At 36.0% G+C, this 20,406-nt stretch overlaps 1 protein-coding gene and 1 pseudogene across 4 annotated transcripts in view; both read right to left on the reverse strand.

Moving 5' to 3' along the window:
* Window positions 1–2,878: 2,878 nt before the first annotated feature.
* Window positions 2,879–20,406, reverse strand: part of SLC26A3 (solute carrier family 26 member 3) — a 33,180-nt gene continuing 15,652 nt past the window's right edge. For all 4 annotated transcript variants that reach the window (XM_039849540.1, XM_039849542.1, XM_039849539.1 and 1 more), the window contains 13 exons: window positions 17,752–17,899; window positions 17,525–17,638; window positions 17,343–17,420; window positions 14,048–14,143; window positions 12,982–13,088; window positions 11,831–11,900; window positions 11,645–11,737; window positions 10,299–10,394; window positions 9,736–9,969; window positions 8,016–8,070; window positions 6,600–6,742; window positions 6,425–6,490; window positions 2,879–4,090 (listed from right to left, as the gene is read on the reverse strand). In XM_039849540.1, coding sequence (XP_039705474.1) covers window positions 4,067–4,090; window positions 6,425–6,490; window positions 6,600–6,742; window positions 8,016–8,070; window positions 9,736–9,969; window positions 10,299–10,394; window positions 11,645–11,737; window positions 11,831–11,900; window positions 12,982–13,088; window positions 14,048–14,143; window positions 17,343–17,420; window positions 17,525–17,638; window positions 17,752–17,899 — 1,324 coding nt within the window. In that variant the 3' untranslated portion in view covers window positions 2,879–4,066. The remainder of the gene's footprint in view (window positions 4,091–6,424; window positions 6,491–6,599; window positions 6,743–8,015; window positions 8,071–9,735; window positions 9,970–10,298; window positions 10,395–11,644; window positions 11,738–11,830; window positions 11,901–12,981; window positions 13,089–14,047; window positions 14,144–17,342; window positions 17,421–17,524; window positions 17,639–17,751; window positions 17,900–20,406) is intronic.
* On the reverse strand, window positions 5,169–5,287 carry LOC120591923 (uncharacterized; annotated as a pseudogene).

Genomic DNA, 20,406 nt, shown 5'->3' on the forward strand with positions numbered 1-20,406 from the left:
ACAAATTTTTAGGCATAATGGAATCACAGGATTGAAATGAATGATAATAGGTTATGGGTTTAGCTCTCACAGGAGCATGTGATACAGGACCATGTCTTAAAAAATCTAGCACTTCAAAATGCTAATCTACTCTGACCTCAGAATATCTCATTTCTATTCTAAGTAGTTGTAAGCACCAAGTTTCATGTTGCATTTAAGCCCATTTCTTATTAATCTACCTTTAATATTGTTCACCCTTTGGTTGCCTTCAGATTGAAAAATCCTGCTCTCTTAGTTTTCTTCCAAAGTATTACTTTCAAAACCTTTAATTTTTTGTTTTAAAATTTGTACTCATTTCAGTTACACAGTAATACTTCTTTTGGGAAAAAAAAATGTAATATTGCAAATAAAGCTAAAGATCCCCTTGATTGACCACTAATGACTATTTCCCTTCCAGAGATAAGTACTATTATAACTTTGGTGTGAATATCTATCTTATCATTTTAGGTACAGAGCTGACAACTCAATAGGCTCCATGTCCTGGTTAAGCATCCTAATCCATGATAAATGTAGTATTTCATGATCTTTACTCAATGAATTACACTGAGCACTTACTATGTGGCATATAAAGATCATTCATTCATTCATTCAGGCATTTTTGTACTAGACACCATTCTAAGCACTTTGGGTGCATAAATCTTTAGAGACAAGATCAACAACTTTCATTATATGTGTTGTAAAATCGTATGGAATAAAAAAATATTAATTGGGTGGTGGTAGGTTTGCAACTAAATAGAGTGGTTTGGGTAGAACTCATTGAAAAGACATTTGAGCACGATTTCAAGTAGGTGATCCTTGGCCATGTAGATAACATGGGGCAGGACTTTCCAAGCAGTGGACACAATGTAAGGGCCTTAAAGGGGGATTGCACCTGGCATATTTGAAGAACAGTAAGGAGATTGGGGTGGAATGAGTGAGATGAGTAGTAACAGGAGATCAGAGAGGTAATAACACAAAGAATGGGGAAATAGGTTTTCTGGGCCATCGTAAGACTTTGACCTTACTCTGACATGGGAAGACATTGTGGGGATCTGAGCACAGGAGTGAAATGATCTATCTCTTTTAAAAGGATTATTCTGGCTGTGAGCCAAAGGAAGATGATGGAGGCAAAGATAGACCAGTCAGGTTGCTTTAATAATTTACACAAGACTAGCATTATAAGATCAAGAAGTGGGTGACTTGTAGAAGGATATATATGTATATATATACACACATATAAAAAATACATATAAATAAGAAAGATATAGGCATAATAAATTTGTATATGTAAATTAAGCACTTTTACTATTTACTGGGCATGGATATATAATAATGAACAAAATAGATATGGTCCCTGCCCTTTAGCAGCTTACATTCTAACTTACCTAGGAATTATCCATGGTAGTCAACCGTAAATTTTTCTCAAAAAAATTTCTTATATTCTTTTTCAAAGTATAGTGGCCAGGAAAAAAATATTACATTTAAAAAATGTGTTACCAAAATATACATAAACAACTGTAATGAGAGAGAAGTATTAAATTTATTTGATTCTGGACATTAATAATGTATTTCCTGATAGCTTTTCTAGGTACATTTGCTTGTACAATGCTAAATTAGTGACTTTGGAACAAATGTGTACAATGTGTCTAGATTGTTCCTGAATTTAGTTCTCCCTTGTGTTACATCAGTTTTTAGACAGGTTTTAATTTTGGGGGGGAGGTAATATTTTCTATTGGTTAAAAGTCTGGGCTCTGGAGTCAGACTGGACTGAATTCTGGCTATACTACTTGCAACTATATAACTTAGACTAATTACATATCCTCTTTGAGTCTTGATTTATTTTGCTTTTCTAAAAAGGGATAAACATAGTACCTACCTTATGGGGCTATATTGAGAATCAAATAAATCGATTCTAGATATACTTTAAAAGTAGAGCCAATAGAATTTTCTGACATTTTTCAGCCTGAGCATCCCGAAGGATGATATTGGCATTAACTGAGATAGAAAAGATACTGGAAGAGCAAGGTGAGAAGATCAATGGGCCAGTTTTGATGTGTAGATGTCCAGATGAAGATGGCAGAAAAATGCATTAAATATTACTCTTCTTTGTTCTTGTTTATACAGTGTAAAGTAAGCTTGCATTTTAAAACATTTCATTTAAATTTCTAAGTGGTAAGTTACTGTGTTTAGACAAGATATCAAATGCTTAAATAATTATTAGATAATGATTTTAAAGGTAAACTTTTCAACATGTATTAGCTTCAACATTTCTTAAGTTCAGTAGTGTATCTGTTCACAAGTTGTTCTTTCTCCCATTTGCATTGCTGGCTATGCTCTCCCTTTCCATCTTGCTCTGGTTTACATAAGCTTAATTTTTATCTTCCAACATGATCTCTTGGCCTCTTCCTAATTCAGGGATTTGATTTTGGTATTAGTAAACTTCCAGTATTTACTCTTAGGCAGGCAAGTATTCTCCATGTATTCCCATGACCCAAAGCATATTCACCTTAGAGACCTTGGAGAAAAAAACATTTAAGGATGAGGATAAGTGAACCTCTAAGATGTTAAGGTCGAATGGATAGTGATGGGGGTATGATAACTGGATTACTGGTCTCACTCTATGATATTTTGTTTGTCAAGAAGAATATAGAGGGCATGTTTGGGAAGATGCAGGCATCAGTGACAATCCTATATAAGGTTTTTGCCCCACTCTCAAGCAAAATGCTCAATTAAATAGACATGTTTTTATTTCTTTCCCCTGCCTTCTATAAAGGATGAGCTCTTAACCTGAGATTCACAGGGCATCATATATTAATGTATATATGTATGTATTTTTTACCCCTAAAGTCCATAGGGTGCATAAGGTGTGACTCAAAAAGTTTAAGAAACATTTCTATAAAGAGTGTTGATTTTCTAGTTTTTAATTAAATGTAGCTATGTAAACAAACCTTTGTTTTACCTGTCTGCAATTGGTTTTAAAGTCCAATAGGCAAGCCCTACCAGTAAAATGATAATAAAGGATGGAAGGTTCTTTGACAATAAATGTTTAGAGGTAGATCTAAAACGATTGGGACATTTCCCCTTGACAAAGCAGTTTGATGTTGAACAGAGGACATTGAATCTTTTTCTGTTGGTACCAATGTTTAATTACATAAAATAAATACAAATTTGTACCAAGAACAGTGTTAGTGAAAAAGAGAAACGTGCGCTGAATGTCTAAATTGAGCTTTAGAGCTGTTATTCTGCCCTTTGAGTTACAAATAATGACCAGAGAGAGTGAGGAGTAAGACTTTCTCCTACCATTTTTTCTTTCCTCCCAATAAGACCAGGAAGTACCGGTTACTCATCATGTTTTCTCTTTTCTTTTCACCTTCTTACCTTTTCAGTTTATATCTTCCATCAGCTTATGCAATTTTCATACCAAGAGGTGGAAACAAATGAGGATTTGATTCAAAAGCTAGCTGTAGAAGGATTGTGTTGAAATCTGGATAGGATGCTGGGTATTACAAAAAGCTATAGTGAAAATCATACAATCTGGGCAAAGCAGTCTCATTGCAGAGGGGTTAGCAGCTTCTCATGTAGCACATTTTCAGCCAGAACACTATAAGGGGGACTCGCAGCAAGCACGTTTCAGAAAGGAAACAAGAAATTTACCAAAACAAGACATATCTACTGTACAACTGAATTTTTTTAAAAGTGGAGATATATTAGTATGAGCAGTATAAATTACAAGATTCAAAGCAATGGTGAAAATATACTGTAAAACATGCACAAAGGAAGTGACTTGGATGGAAACTTATGCTATAAAAATACATATAAAAAATTCTTCCTTTGATAAATCTACAAGTTATAAAATTAAGAGTATTTCCATAATTTTATACTATATATGTGAAAAATATACCATGTTAGAACAATCTCATTCCAAAGTTTGAAACATAATCCTGTCAAATAAAAATCTTCATACAAAGTATGATATCAATAACTTCCTGGGTATAAAGTTGTTCTGTATGTGACAGTCAGATGAGGACCCCTCTGATTTATATTTTGATCAGAATTTTGTTTCTACTGGTACCTGGAAGAAGACAGAAAGTTCTTGTTTTAAAAAACTTGTTAAGTTCTATCCCTTTCAATAATCATATCTTGTATTTAAAAAGAGTTGTGGTCAATCTGATTAAAATTAAGAGCTAGAATTTGCCAGTCATCAATAAAATTTTTGTCTTGAATTTTAATAATCGAATACCTTCCATTGCTACTTGGTTAACATGGAACCATGTAATACCACGTCACAATATAAGTATCTTTTGAAGGCCTAATTTAACTTAAAATAACAGTACAATGTGTTGTAGCAGTATATTTCTTCACATGTTTTAGGGGCCACACAAGTTCCAAGGGGCTGTGTGTGCTGGACTGACACATTTAGCTTTTACAGAAGTCACCACTGGTGGCCTATCCATGATTGCTGATTTCTTTTCCTCTAAGTAATGCAAGGAGCTGGTGTTAAATGTTTCTTTTTATTAATTTGGGGAAACAGGTACAGGATGGTGTTGACTACATTTTGTTAGACAGTTGGTTCTAAAGCTATGGTCAGACATTTGGTTTAAATTCTGCTCCTATATTTTATCCTCTAAAACTTGATGATAATTCTGAATCCAACTACTGAGCATAGGGTTTCTGGTAGGACCCACTGTACAGGGGGCTCAGGCAAAGTGCTAGGTTTGGTTTCCCTGGAATCCAACCCTGGGAAACAGAATCCTGGTGCACTTCTTGGCTTTCCTCTCACCTCAAGTTATCTAACTTTCTGTAATGGCTTTTACATCTAACCTTTTTCTATTTACTACAACTCTTAATAATGGTCCAAGCTTATCTTATGCTATACGTTGTTTACTTTTTCTTCCTCTCTCCCTTCCTTCCTTCCTTCCTTCCTTCCTTCCTTCCTTCCTTCCTTCCTTCCTTCCTTCCTTCCTTCCTTCCTTCCTTCCTTCCTTCCTTCCTTCCTTCTTCCTTCTTCCTTCTTCCTTCTTCCTTCTTCCTTCCTTTCTTTCTCTTTCTCTCTCTCTCTCTCTTTTAGGTGAGGCAACCCTTGGTTGACCTCAAAGATTGCAAGAACCTTGTCAGCTTACAATCCTTTATTTTTTATTTATTTTTTTTTACGCCTAAAGCACCTGGTCTTCCTAGGTGGTCTCCCATCCAAGTACTAACCAGGCCCGACCCTGCTTAGCTTCTGAGATCAGACGGGATTGGGCTTGTTCTGGGTAGCATGGCTGTAGACTACATTTCTTTCTTTCTAATCTAAATTCCTTTTGCTATTCTTAGACCCTTCTTCAAATAAGAGAAATACCACCAGTCACCTCCCATACTTGAAGACAATCATTATATTCTTTCTCAGGAACCCCATTTCATCAAAGAATAGAGCTGGTAGTGAACAGAGCACAGGTCTTGGCATTAGATAGATCTTAGTTCAAATCCTGTTGAACTAAGTGTGTGACCTTAAGCAAATCAATTAAGCTCTTTGAGCCCTTTCTAATTTTCTCATTTGTGAAATGAAGAGATCTTCTTTGCATATTGTTGTAAGGACTGAGATAATGAATGCAATGCACCTATTGTGTACCTGGCCTACAGCAAATACCCATTTTGTGGTTTTGCTTTTCCCAAACTCTAGACATTCCTTAAAGGACTGAATATTCTAAAAGTGAATGTTCTAGAATGAAATGGGACTATCTAGTTAAATGATGATTTGGCAACCTTTTCTAGTAAGAAACTTAATTTTTATTGCTGAGCTAGGCACTATGCTAAGAACTTCCCATGCACCCAGGACTCAGGAGGTATATATTAGCTTCTCAGATCCATCACTAATTCATCTATAAGTAGAAATAGCAATACTTTTTCTACTTCATGGATTATTACAGGACCAGAATAAGATCTTGGTTATACTTGGTTACACTGTATATGCTCAATATTGCATTAATAGAGACCTAGTATCACTATTTTCCATCCTTTTTGTCCCGGTCTGAGTTTATTTCCCCCGCAAGTTTCTGAGATTGTCATTGCTTCAGTTGTCTGGGGATGAGGCACAAAGGTTCAAACAAGTTCCGGAATTGCTGCAGTGAGCTGGAAGAGGCCTCACTACCTTCAGGTCTTTGTTGTGATGAATAAAGATAAACCTGTTGAAGAATCTTACCTGGGGGAGGGGAGAGGAGGGAGGTAGATGGGGTAAAAGGGGTCAAATACGTGGTGACAGAAAGAAATCTAACCATGGGAGGAGAACACACAATGCAATATATATATGCCTTACTGTTAAACTGTACACCTGAAACATACTGGACTTCATTAACCAATGTCACCAAAGACAAAAATTTAAAAATAAATAAATAAATAAAATTTTATATATATAAAAAAAGAATCTTACCTTACATTCCCTATTACGTAATCCTCCATTTGTATCTGGGGTAAAATCAAACTTCATTTCTTTTACCTGAGAAAACCAGAATGGGACATTTTTTTTAATGTTGAAAAATAAAGGGAAATTTAACAAGTAAAGATAATTGGTTATATAGATGTGAAAGTCACCAAAAAGCTAGTACCTGACTGGAATTAAACTTTGAAGTACTATAATCCTTTTTCATCAAAACATGCAAAACAGCATCATGGATTGTTAAGAAAAATATCGAGTCCTTGACTTCATCATCAAAAAATTCACACTGTGTCAGCTTCTCAATGAAATCATCTAAAGAGAGAAAAGAAAGAATAATAGGTAGAAAGAAGTAATTGTTTGGATGCAGATTTCTCCTTGAGGCTGGAAATTTGAAATCTCTTTTGCAAATGTTCATTTCATTGATCTCTGGTGAAGTGTTTGGGGTTTGCAATGGTACAATATCAATGTACCATTAGCACAGTGTCTTCTGGAACCAAAGGATAATATTTTCTAATAAAAGTATACATTTAATGCCCTAAAGTAAAAAGATTGAAGGAAAGGTTCAAATGAGAAAAACTTTTAGTAGTTCCAGGGCCTAGATGAGAAATAATAAAGGTCTGGATTAAGGTTGTGGAACTAGAGAGGAAGAGACTGATTTCAATAGGAGATATCTATAGGTGACTCTCTGAATATAGAGGGAAAAGGAGAAGGAGAAATTAAAGATGGTGCTAGGGTTTCTACTTTGGGCAACTGGGTGAGTAGTGATGGAGTGATTGAGATAGAAAAAGGAGAAAGGATCATATATTTAGTTTTGAGCATGTGTATCGGAGGTGCCTGGAGGACATCCAGAGGGTTGAATATATGGGTCTGTGGCTCAGAAGAGAGGTCTGGGCTGTAGGTATAGTTTGAGAATTCATGAACAAGATACACTTGCAGTCATAAGCATATAGAAGATTGACTAGAAAGAGTCCCTGGAATTAGAACTAAAGGGTTTAAGGGCAAAGCCTGGGAAAGATTGTAAAGAGTGGGAGAGGAGCCAATATTAGACACTGAGGAGCTATGAGACTGGTGGGAGATGTATCTGAAGAATGGTCTTGCAGAAGTGAGGGAGAGAGAGTTTCAAAGACAAAAGTTAAAGAAAGGGCCAAATGCTTAAGTAAGCTTCGTGAGACTGAGGCTCAGGTGGAGGCAGTTGATCCGGACAATCTGGATGACCTTGGCAAGGGCTGCCTCATCAGCAAGGTGAAACAGAAACCAAGTTATCATGGGCTAAGAAATCCTGGGAGGCAAAGAAGAGAGAAAACAAGCCTACTTTTTCAGGAAGATTAGAGTAAAAACTGGTTACATATTTACACTTTTGCAACCTATTAAACTAGGATTCAAATTGTAAAGTTGATGAGTTACATATTGACACAACTAAAATATAAAGATGCTATTTCCTTAGGGATTTCTATCAGCTCAGCTACAGATTAGATTTCTTTCTTGGTGATCATGATAAAACAGTTGTTCTTTGAAGGACTGTCTAGATTGAGAGTTGGCAATGAGCCTGAAGTGATTGTCAGAATATAAAAATAAAACAACTTACCATCAGTTCCAACAATATACACGTCTACCTTGATCCTGATAAATTCTTTCAAAATCTATTAAAAAGAAAGTAGATTTTCCTTAGGGACCAGTTTCACTTGTCAGAACTTAAAGAAAACCATCATAATTTTGCCTTATGGGTTACATATTGCTTTTAGAACCTTTTACATTTTGAAAAGAGATAATAGTATAAGGAAACACTAAAATTAAAAACAAGACTCTATGACAGAAAGAAATAAATCCAAAGGAAAGAACTCTCTTCATCAGGAAGAAGTTAAAAGTGATAACTCTTGTGGGAAGTATGATGAGAAAATGTTCTGCCTCTACTCAAAAGATCAACTGATGTTATTTTAAATTTAAGAGAGAAACAAAGGAGTCTTCCCACTTCACCATGTTGCCGACGTCACTCCCTAATTTTAAAAGTTGTTTTTTCCTATGGGATGATCTTGAGTAGAGCTTTCTACATACAAAAACATAAAAAAACAAAAAACAAAAAAACAAAAAACCTCCCCTATGACCCATAAGTTGTTCATTATTCCTGTCCACAGTGACTGGATATATCTAGTACCAACAGATATTTATCTAATTTCCTGGTCTTTAGGCTAAGAACAAATACCAGTAGTGATATATCATTGAGGTCATATAAGGTAAGAAAAGTAGCTTATATTATTGACTGATTTAGATGATCATTAGTATCATTAGAACCTCTATGAGGCATTGAACTAAAAATTAGGACTTTAAAGAAATATAAGGCAGTCCCTGCCTGTCCTTTGTATTACACTACTAGGATAGAAAAAATAAGTTGTGTGTGTGTGTGTGTGTGTGTGTGTGTGTGTGTGTGTGTGTGTGTGTGTTTCCTCTAAAGCTAAAACAAACAAAGAAGCACAAAAACAAAAAAAGAAAGAAAAGGAAAAGCAAGCAATCTTGAGAGTTATGTGATGTTAAAAAATTTTAAAAGATGTTTCAAAGAAATGAATTAATCCCATTTTCTAATTTTGTATTCAGTTCACCCACACTTAATAGGTCTTATCTTAGCTCAGTTCTTATATAGGTAGATTTCTGTGCAAAACCAAGCAAAAGAGAGGGAAATGTGGAATTTCTTAAATTTTACTTACATCTGTTTCTGCATTTCTGTTAGAAACTAATTTACTTTAGAAATCTTGACAAAACCGTGGAAAGGAAAGAATGCAACTGGACCATTCAGTCCTGTTTTTAAATCACATGTGATATTTATTCTTTCATATCTCTCTCCTTTTTCTTTCTTTTTGAAACATTGTTATATAGCTAAGCAGAATTTCATCAGCTTATAATGGCTGAGGATAAAAACAAAAGGACTCAGCATCTCACTTTTTTTCTCAAGACCTTTCCAAGTCTTCTCTATTTTAAGACAATTTAGTTATAATGTTCACAAGGATTTGAAGGCACCTCAGCATTGAAATTCGATAGGAGTGTGAGCAGAGTTGCCTACTAACAGGTTCAGCATACATTAGAAATGTAGAGTTGGTTGCCTTCAAAATTTTATGTCAGTCTTATGGGAAATGCACTTTTAAAGAGTTTACTAAACATGTCCCACTTGTACTCCCACTCCCTCCATGCAATATTCTAAGATTATAATTTACTTCGAATTAAGTGTGTATTATCTAAAGAAGCATCCTTCCACAAATACATGCATTCACCTTTAGTTATTGATTGGTTGTTTCTGTTAAGAAAGAAGAAATTACCGTTTTGAGACCCCTCATTGAAGAAATGTCAAGAAACGACACTGCTGAGAAATCAAGAATAAGGCTATGCAGGCTAATTTTAGGGACCGCAACGGTGAGAGGAAGATCAGCATTCCAGTCTATCTGGAAGGGCAGGTCCGCTGTATCAACTGGCTGATCCAGCTCTTCTATTTGATTGTTGTCCAGCTCTTCATCGGAATCTTTCAAGCCATTATCGGTACATATAACTCCTTTCTGTAAGAGAGGATAATAATATACATGATAACTCCAGGTGAGAAATACATTGTGTGTGTCAAGGGTAACCTTTCTGAAGCCCAGATTCAAAGCTGGGTAAAGCAAATGAGATTGTAAACTCTTTTCTTTGGAGAATAAAAATTGTCTCAGGGGAATAAAAAATATAAGGATACCATCAAAAATGCTGTTTAGAAATATGACATTAATTGACATATGAAATAATACTTTGTTTATCTGGCATTTTATTTAAAGGAATGGAACCAACATCTTGAACTACATTTTTCTAAGCTTTTAGCTATAACACACAGAAATTTGGTCAAGAAACTTACTGGTGTCACTAGTAGCAGGCCTGCCTTCTGTAGTTTTCGGATTTTCTTCACAGCTTTGTTGCGCTTGCGTAGAATTCGAAGTGGACTAAAGCCGACCTAAAAAATCCATTGCTGTGTTATAAGAGTACTGCATATTCTGCTACTTATATAGCACAATTCTAATAACCTTAAGTGGGATTGGTTGAGGGATTGAGGCACGTAATGAAAATATTTGTAATAAAATGTAAGAAGTTCGAACATCAGCGAGAGCATTGTGAGACTTGTTGTTTGCTCAGCCTGTATACAGTTATCAACATATAACTGTATGTTGATACAGTATTATCCAGGATTTATCCATAAATTATCTATGAATGGATCAAAACTCTATTTGAATCTGTTTGTGTTTTTGGCCTATACAACACTTAGGGGATTTTATTTTATTTATTTTCTATTTGTTGAATACAGGTGGCATAATTAGTATTCTGTTTCTATATAATTTTATTCTGTTAAAATGTATATGATTGTATTTTATAATATCTATTATGTGATTTTATTTAATAATTTTAGTATTAGATTTGAGAATAACCCTTATTTTCCCCTTTTCAAAACAAATGCATTGCTATTATGGCAATATTTAGATCCAGAATAATAACTAAAGAGGATCGAAAGATAGTAGAGTAACCGAAAAGGAAAGTATATAAAGCCATATGTATCATATGAACCCATTATTATAAAAAAAATTGGGTAGAAATACATCTGATGCATACCAAACTAATAATAATATGGTAGGGCTTTAAGGCAGAAGCTCTATGCACAGTACAGAGTAGACCAAAAAGCAGATTCAAGAGCAACTACTGAGCATTTGTTTTTTAACCTTAAAAACTGCTTCTTTATCATCTTCTCTCCAACCCATCAGGAGCACTCAGTTGTTATTTCATGTTAAGTATTCATTTACGTTACATTTATTTACTTTATTTGTATTATAAATATTTGTTTGCTATTCTAAATCTCTTCAATATTCAGGATAGCAAACAAATATGCAATCAAATATTAAATACTCTTGTTTTTTCTGAAGTTGATTCCCCCCAGAAATCTGTAGGATACTATCTATTAAAAACAAGCAGCCCCAAATCTTGTGGTAATTTTTTTACTCTACAGCAAAATTTAATAAAAGGTGACTATCTATTGGACATCATCTGAAGAGTCTTATTTCCCAACATAATAAAGGATCCCCTTTAAGGTAGCTTCACCTGCTCTGGGACATGGGCTACAGAAACACTAACACAACTCAACCTCCACATAAGTGAAATCAATTCATTTCTAGATATTCAGTAGAATTACAAACAATTAATAACCCTGAAACTTACAGCATCAATAAGTTTCTGTTTAAAGAAATTAATGTTTGCAAAGTAAATAGGAGATGGACATCTGAAAATTTTCACTCCTTCCATTTCATACATCTGTAAGGGAGAGATGTAATATTAGATGGTGCCCATTAGATTCATATTAATATCATTTAGCAAGTCAAAGTAAAAAAAACGAATCTTCCTTACATCAGAGTAATCTTTTTTATTCTTATAGATGTTGCTCCTTCCAACATTAGCCAGTGTGCTGCACTTTGGACTGTAGAGAAAATCAGCACCAGGTGAATCATTCATGCATATAAGGCTACCACTGATGTTTTCCTAGCACACCAAAGCTCACTTTTTCAAGGCTGGGGATTCATCATGCCATCAGAGACCTTGGAGGGCAAATACCTTGTTTTACTTATCCTCCCATAACTCCTAGAACATTGCCTCCCATTTACCATATTCCAGTTTACAAAGTGCTTCCATATGCTTGTGCCGTTTTAATTCACAGTTATTTGGTGAAAAAAGGCAGATATGATTACCTAGTTGTATAGATGTGGACATGGAGAAGTATAATGATTTGCCTATGACCACTCAGTTTGTGTCTATGTTTGATGGGTCTCCAAGAAATTAGTAAAGATGTAAATGAATAAATGAGTGCAGGAACATTGCAGTATAAATGTATTCCATCAGTCAAGGATTAACTATATGATGACACTTTCTGTTCTAGAATTCCTTAGCTCCCATGAAGCCTTATTTCTCTGTCACACATGTAATCCAACATTGGCTGAGTGACCACATGGTGGTAACATTATAGTCAGAGACTTAAGAATCAAAAAAGATGTTTGGACTAGATGACTGTTAAGAATTTGAAGTGGCATTTGTAGAATTCTAGGATGAGAGGCACCCTTTGAGAAATTCTTTTAATTCGACTTCATGCTTTTTAGGTGGGAGTACAATCTAATAACCTATAAATAGGAATAGCCTCCACTAGACATGAAGAATCCCACAATATTCTCAGTTACAAAGACACTGAACCTGCTCAGAATATAATTACTTCCAGTTTACAGTTGGACAAACAGACTAATAGAGTTACATGATTTCTCTGGATTGGAATTTAAGCAGGGAGCAGACTAATGGCTAGTGGGACCTGGGCTGATGCTCTAAATTTGGGCTATTCTGTTGTTGTTCAGGCCTTGGGGTGAGCAATCTGAGGAGAATAGACTGGCCAATCTTGATGGATTTGCATGCTGCCTATTAATTAAACTACTTTTCCCTGGACCAATGACAAACTTTTTCTTTCCGACACTGACAGGTCAAAGTCTGTGAGGATGCAGAGCATGACAAGCACTCACAATTGGGTCCTAAACACAATGGTCAGGAGCTGAAATGCCACGCTAGCTGCCAAGCCTAAACCGAGTCCCAGGACAATGACAAAGATGAAGGTCATGATCCAAATTACCTGCAAAAAGAAGGCAACACATACACTACAAATGACTCTGATTCAAGTACAACATCTTAGGTCCAGAGCTATGAGAGAGCATGAATTTCTAAGGACAACAGTGGAGGTTGGAAATGTAGAGGAAAAGGGACCTGCCTCTAGATGTCATTTCTCAGGGTCTGAACAACAGAAACACAAGCAAATATTTAAAAAAATCCAGAGAGAGCGTATCCATTGCTAATCCCATCCCTGAACCAGTTAACGAGTTGATCGAGTCCGTCACAGCTAAAATTCCAGAACCAGCTGCTGTTCATTAAAATTAGCAAATTAGTTGGTAGAGCTGACACTAATCTCTTACTTTTGGTCTTCTGATTTCATTAATGGCTATGATCACTATAAGAATTTTAGCATGCCAAAGGGCTGTGAAAATCCCCAATGATGATCTAGCATGAGCTAAAATAAACCAAGTGTACTTTATTACTTTATGCTTGTAAAATCCCATAGGCTATATTAAGCATTTTTATGCCATAGACTTTAACCCTGATATAATTATGGATTCTGTCTCTTATACCAAGGCATACTGAGAGCAAGGGGAGCCTTTATATAATCTTTCCAAAAGAAATGTTCAGAATTTAAGTTTTTCACAGATTCTATAGTAACTAATATATGATGTCATGAAGTACAGAACCAATATATACCTTGAACTTCAGAGAATTTCTGTGGCATTTGGGATGACTGCAAATATTTTTAGAACAGATCTAAGGAAGTTCTCTACTAGTGTTTCCTGGAGCATTTCCTACTTGCAAGTAGTTCATGCTTTTAAATTAAAATCCCAGAGAATGCAAATAAAATAAACTAAAGTTATTTTAACATATAAATAAAAACAAAATTTTTGCAGTTTGCAATATAAATATGCATTTTATATCAGTATTAAAATGCTGTTCCTGATTTCCCTCTCAAATACCATTGCCTCTACTCACACAATCATACTTATCCTTTCGCCACAACCTTCGTATTTCCGTGAACTGCATCAGCATTCCCTTTAAGTTTCCAAGTGCTAAAGCTGCCAGGACAGACTGTGAAAAACATAAACAGCAGATGTACTCTAAGATAACCAAATAAGCTATATAGAAGCAAAGGTGAAGGTTGTAGATAAGTGAGTCCTTTAAAGGGCTTCAAAGCAAAGGGTACACCCTTTTCAGATGTGCGATGCCATGCAAAACACACCAGCCCTGGGACTCTGACCTGTCTCCATGCATGATTTTGTCCCCACCGCAGTGACAATGACATGCCATAGATGATCTGATGGCACGTACTAGCCTATACTTTAGGAGAGAGAAAAGCAGATCTTAAGACCTATGATGGAAATAAATTCTTCTCAGAGACAGTCTAATGTGTATCTATTTATTGGAGGTAGGGGAGGGGGTTGATCTTTTATTTAAAAAAATGTTTGGAGAACTTCGGGTCCTGGAATCAGAATTCGAAACTTTGACAATGCTCAGCAATCATGCCATTTAGAAAGAGGAAGCTGCAGATGACAGCGAGGTTAACAAAGATTTGAGGCAGACTCTCTGGGACAGAGTGAACCATATCTGTTATGTTCCCTGCTATGTCCCCAGAATCGACCATGGTAAATTATAGGAGGCGCTCAATGATTATTGAATGAATGAGTGGATGAGCTAATGAATTAGTATTTCCCAAACCAATACTCACCACCCAGGAACACAGCCTCTTTTAAGAAGCCCTAATGTTGATACCACTAAATAGTAGATTCACTAAGAAGTCTGAGTGGAAAACTCAGCTCTGCCACACCAACATTTCAGGCTGCTGACTCTTCACATGCCCAAATGAAATCATTTGTCTTACAGGAATGATGACAATTAAGGTGAAAAATGCTGACTAGTCAAGTACGCACCCTTTTTTATTTGGATTTTAACACAATGGTAGGAACGTTCCCCAAGCCCCCGCCCTCAATTCAAGCTGTTTCATTACAAATGGACTATGGAATTTGTATACTGATTACTTTCATACCATAAAATCACTGTGTACAAAGAAAAATCAAACATATTTTTATTTTCGTATTTCAGAGATAGTTTAACTGATCTGAACATTTTTGATTTTCACAAGTAATATTTACAATTTAATATCTAACCAATTTTACTCACTGTGAAAATAGAGGTCATTGTTTAGAAGACTACATATAGTCTTAAGTGACTTTAAAAAGAAAATTGCACACAAATAAATGCCAGTTAAAAAATGGTGAAACTGAAACAAGTCTGTAATCTATTTAACAGGACTGTATCAATGTCGATGTACTGGTTTTGATACTGGACTATAGCTATATAAGATGTCATCACCATGATAGCTGGGGGAGGGGTTCTTAGAACTCTCTACAGTAAGCCTTTTGCTTTGGAGGACTTTAGTATAAAACATGTCAAGTGCCACCTGCAAAAGAGACATATTTTTCTTTTCACTGGGCATTGTTTCCCACCTGGTCTGTATTCCATGGAAAAATAATTTGAAATTATTTATAATGAAACACATACACAATAGAACTCTTTAAAAAATAAAGATTACAGAGCATCGAGAAACCGTAAATAGGAAAAGGAGGATCATTTTACCAAGAACCTGGTATCCACACTGTAATTGATCTAAAGAATTAAATACATATAAAAATGCTTAGAACTCTGCTTAGTGAGCACCAAAGTAACATTCATTATTAGCTATCATTATGGATGATTTTGCCTTCCTATGATAAAAAGAAGCAAACCAGCTATTCAGGTGAAACAAGCGTATTACTGACACAATGGTTTAAGAAGAGCTTGTCATGTGAATCCTAAAGAAAGGGTTTTGATTAACATCCTGGACCATGTCCTTGGGTGTTGTTTATTCATAAGAAAGAGAGGATTTTATTTGGTTTCTCCAAGTTGATGTGGGTGAGGGAGAGCACAAGTATACACCTGGAAGAAGCACAACAAGGCAGAATTCTCTACCAGGGGGGTTGTGTGTGCATTTGTTTTTATTGACACATATATTCTTCTGTTTCTTTGGGGGTGACTTCTCAACTCCTTTAATGCCTTTCCTTTGGAAATTAGGAGGTTGGCATGTGGAGAACTTATATTTTTGGCCAACAGTACTTATCACTGCTTGAAAATGGATTGGGCCATGGATGCTCTTTGGGATAACTGCCCTGGGAATCCAGAAACCTGAGACCAAAATCACATTTCAGCTACCAACCAAAAAGAAAAAAAGGCCTAGATATAAATTTTGGCTGGCCATGTTATATCTCTATGTTCTTTGTAGTCAGAAGTATGATAGAATGTTTGTAGAATAGTAATGATAACAGTATTAACAATGGTTGTCATTTATTAAGTGTTTATCATGTGCCACACCTTAGACTACATACTTCACGTGCCATATTTTATTTAATTTTTGTAGCAACTCTGTGAGGTGGATGCTATTTCCTTCCCATTTTACAAATGGGTAACTTGAGGATGAGAAAAGTTAAGTAATTTGCCAAGAGCACACAGATAATAAGTGGCAAAGCCAGGGGTAGAAGCAGGTCTACAGGACTCTAGAGCCAGTGCTCCACACACTACCTCACAATCATATTAAAACCACAAACAACAATGTATTTACCATTGTCTGGTTTCTGAGAGCTCCCATGTTTTCCAGAGTCTCCTGTTATATTTTTCATCTGGGTGCTGCAGCCATTTACAAAGCATTCACCTAGACCCTCAAAAATTACAGTTGAGGAGAGCTGGACAGAGGAGCATGAAGGTGAAGGTGCAAAGTCTGTGTCTGGCTGCGTGTTCCCATTTTGTAATCTAACAGCTTTGGTCTTGGCGTCAAACCAAATTCTGGGAGCTGCAGGGCGGATTTCTAAGAGCAGGTTGTGTGACTGGTAGCACCACTCTCTGACTTAGATAGAGGCCCCAATTACCTCATGATTTAAGAAAATCTTCACTTCGGTCAATTGAAACCTCAGTGCCAGGGTGTCTTTCTATCTAAACATTAATTATATTCCAGGCTATGAGCATGAGAAAGGTAGAATAGATAAGGTTGTTTGGGCATGTGCATTCCTAACATTCATAAAATGCTAGCAGGTGAAAAATAAATATTTTTGGCCCATAGAGTATTGGCTAAGAAGAGTATTCGAGAGTTTGAAGTAACCTCATTTTCCCATTTGGTTTGTGTTTCCAGAGTTTAGGAACCAGGGTCCTTGATTCATCACCCAAAGGAGAGAGATAGTATCTAAAGAGAGAGAGCTGTCACCTTTTGTAGCGGCTCTAGAAGAAATCCGATGGATACAATGACTATCAGCACAATGATGGCAGAGAGAATCCCAGCAATCTGCAAATTTGAAAAATTCTCATCACAACCTCAACTTTTCCTCGGTCCTACATTCCCCAGCGACTAACACTAGGATGGCTATCTCAGCAATGATCCTGAAATACCTGTGTTTTGCCTCCAGTACTCTCCTGAATCGCCGATCTGGAGATGGCGGTACTCGAGGCAAATCCTTGAAATGATCCAGTGAATATGTTACACAATCCCAAAGCTATTAACTCCTGACAAGGGAACAAGGAGGAATCTTTTTTTTAGGAGCGGCACCATTGATATTATATGCATAAAATATCATTTAAAGTTGCCGAATTAGGCCCAGTGTAGGTTTTTAACTTACCTGATTGCCATCAATTGTATAATCGTGTTTGAGGGAATAGACACTGGCGACTGAAAAGGCCACAGTGAAACCAACGATCGCAATGCTGATGCTATCTGCGATGATCTCCCTGAAAATCTGAATGTCAGGTGTAATAGGGGGCTGAAATCTGAAATTGAAATAAAGCCCGTCTGAATGTCACGATTTGCTTATACATCTTCAATGGCAACCATTTGCTCTCAGGAGAGGTCCAAATTTCTTAGCAAGATCCAAATCTACTCCCCTCTCTGCATTCTTGCTACCATTTCCCAGAATCTATGCTCCAGCCATATCCAGTTTTTTATTTGTTTGTTTGTTTCTCAAAGACATCACCCGTTCTCTCACCATGGAGTTTCTAATTTACCATTCACTTTGTCTGAACCATTGCCCTCATTGCCATCTTTCCTTCCAGAAAGTCTCCCCTCACCAGCAAGGTAAGGGTTGGGACAGATTCTCTGTGCTTCCCCAGCTCTTAGTATCTCCCTTCTTTATCTCTTCCACCACCCTTCTTCCCTTCTAACTCCCTTCCCGACACTGAACAGAGACTATGACTGGTTCACTATTCTATGACCAGGACCAAACACTCTTCATGGCATTTATCAGGTGGCCAATAATTGTTGGGCAAACCAATGAATGAAGGCAATCTAGGATGAATGGCGCTTCACTTTGGAGTATGACTAGCAAGAATTTAGCACCACTAAAAACTTCGGAGTCTGTTACCTTATTACTGAAAAGCAATGCTGCTTAAATTTAATATAAGATTGTAAATACGGCCCAATGACAGTGGTACATCTGATATGATTTTGCTAGTATAACCGTATTGTAATGTGTACTTATATCCCCATAAGCTTAATGCAAAATGTCTTAGGTCCCACTTGTATTGTTACATTGGGTAGCAAATCATTACTCACAATACCTCCCCTAGTTATCTATGGATGAAGACTTTTTAAGGTAACACAATTCTGAGGCAAGGCAAGCAAGAAAGTCTTTTTTCTATTGATAACACAACTTTTCATGGAAAACCCTTAACAAACAGATGGGCCTTGGACTCTGCCCTGCTTGAGCTCCACAGAACTGCTAGAGCCAACTGTGGCCCTGATGGGAAAGTGAGTTTTCATTTAAAGTGATATTGTGTCAGGGAAATGTTTAACTCATAGAGGATACTTTTGTGCTTATGCCTAATGAACTTAGAGCAGTTAAATGATATTTAGTAATATAATAAATAAAATAAAAGGTACAAATATCTCAAACTCAACAGCAATTTATTCAAGTGCCCAGCTCCTGTAAATATCTAAAACTCATTGGAGGTGGGTTAATTGGATCCATTCAACTTTTAATTGTTGTTCATGTTTTGTGAATATCTATGTTAAAAATTTTTTCAGCTCTAATTTTGAAGTATTATTATCTCATATTCTACAGCTATCATGAATCGGAAAGTTAGCTTTAAATATTGTTTATTTATTAAATAAATGTAAAATCGGCAAGATAATTAAAATTTGCATTATATACCAAAATAACCAGAAGACTGCTATTATTATTTTGTTCTAGCCTCTAAACACCATAGACAGAGTGGTGTGACAAAGATTTACGGCCTGAAACTTAAGTTAATTTCCTGGCTCTGTTACTTACCTAACCCCCTGAGCCCAAAGTCAAGAAGTAAGTCAGAAGTAAATCTCAGGTACTCTGCCTCTGGAACATGTGAGCTTGCCTACTAGGCTATATTGCCTTTCTTTAGAGTGTAATGATTAATATATGTGAGTTTCCGGTTTCCCACCACTCCCACTATAGAGAGAGGTCCACTGACATTTAAAATATATTCACTAAGTAATGTCTCTAAGATTGTAGCTCAATGATGTTAAGCTTATCTTTATTTCTAAAACCTTCCTGACAAGATCCCCTTTAATTTAATAAACTGCAATGACTTGAAAGCTGAAGAGTGAGAGAAACCATAGAAATAGTCTTTCAGCTTCAACCTAATTCTTACTTAAAAACCTTTTAAACTAAAAGTGATATTCGAAATTTATTTTGAAATGTAACATGAATATCTGGTGATAAAAATATGTTTTTGCTTAAAAAATAAATATTTGCATTTAAAAGAAGCGGGCTATTTTTAAGTCAACAATGCATATGAGTGCCAATTCCTGGAATTCTTAAATACTCCTTAAGCTTGGGGAGGGAGGTCAGTTGTTTTTTTTTTTTTAACAGGAACATAACATTTTCTTGGTAAGCAAGTTGGAAGAAATCGATGCTATGGGCAGAAGATAGAGAGAGGAAAGAGCACAAAACAAGATCTCTTTTCTCAATCCAAGAAATTGAATGAGATAATCTCCAATTCCTCATATGAATGGACCTCGCATCCTTTTGTATCGCTAAGAGTTGCTCTGGCCTTGTTTTGAGTTTAATCACGAGAAAGGACAAAGTGTGCTTAACTGGATTGCTCAAGTGGTGTGCCAGGTATTTCTTCAGTGTCTCTTTTGAACTGTCAGATCTTGGCTCCAGTAACCTCAAACAAAACACTACATATTGTTTATAGTAATTTATGAACAAGGCAATCTGGTTTCATTTGGTTTTCTTTCTTTCTTTCTTTTTTTATGAGGAGAAGCAAGGTTAATTTGCCTATTTTTCTACTTTCACTAC

The sequence above is a fragment of the Pteropus medius genome, unplaced genomic scaffold, assembly GCF_902729225.1.
Source record: "Pteropus medius unplaced genomic scaffold, Ma_sr-lr_union100, whole genome shotgun sequence".
NCBI lineage: Eukaryota > Metazoa > Chordata > Mammalia > Chiroptera > Pteropodidae > Pteropus > Pteropus medius.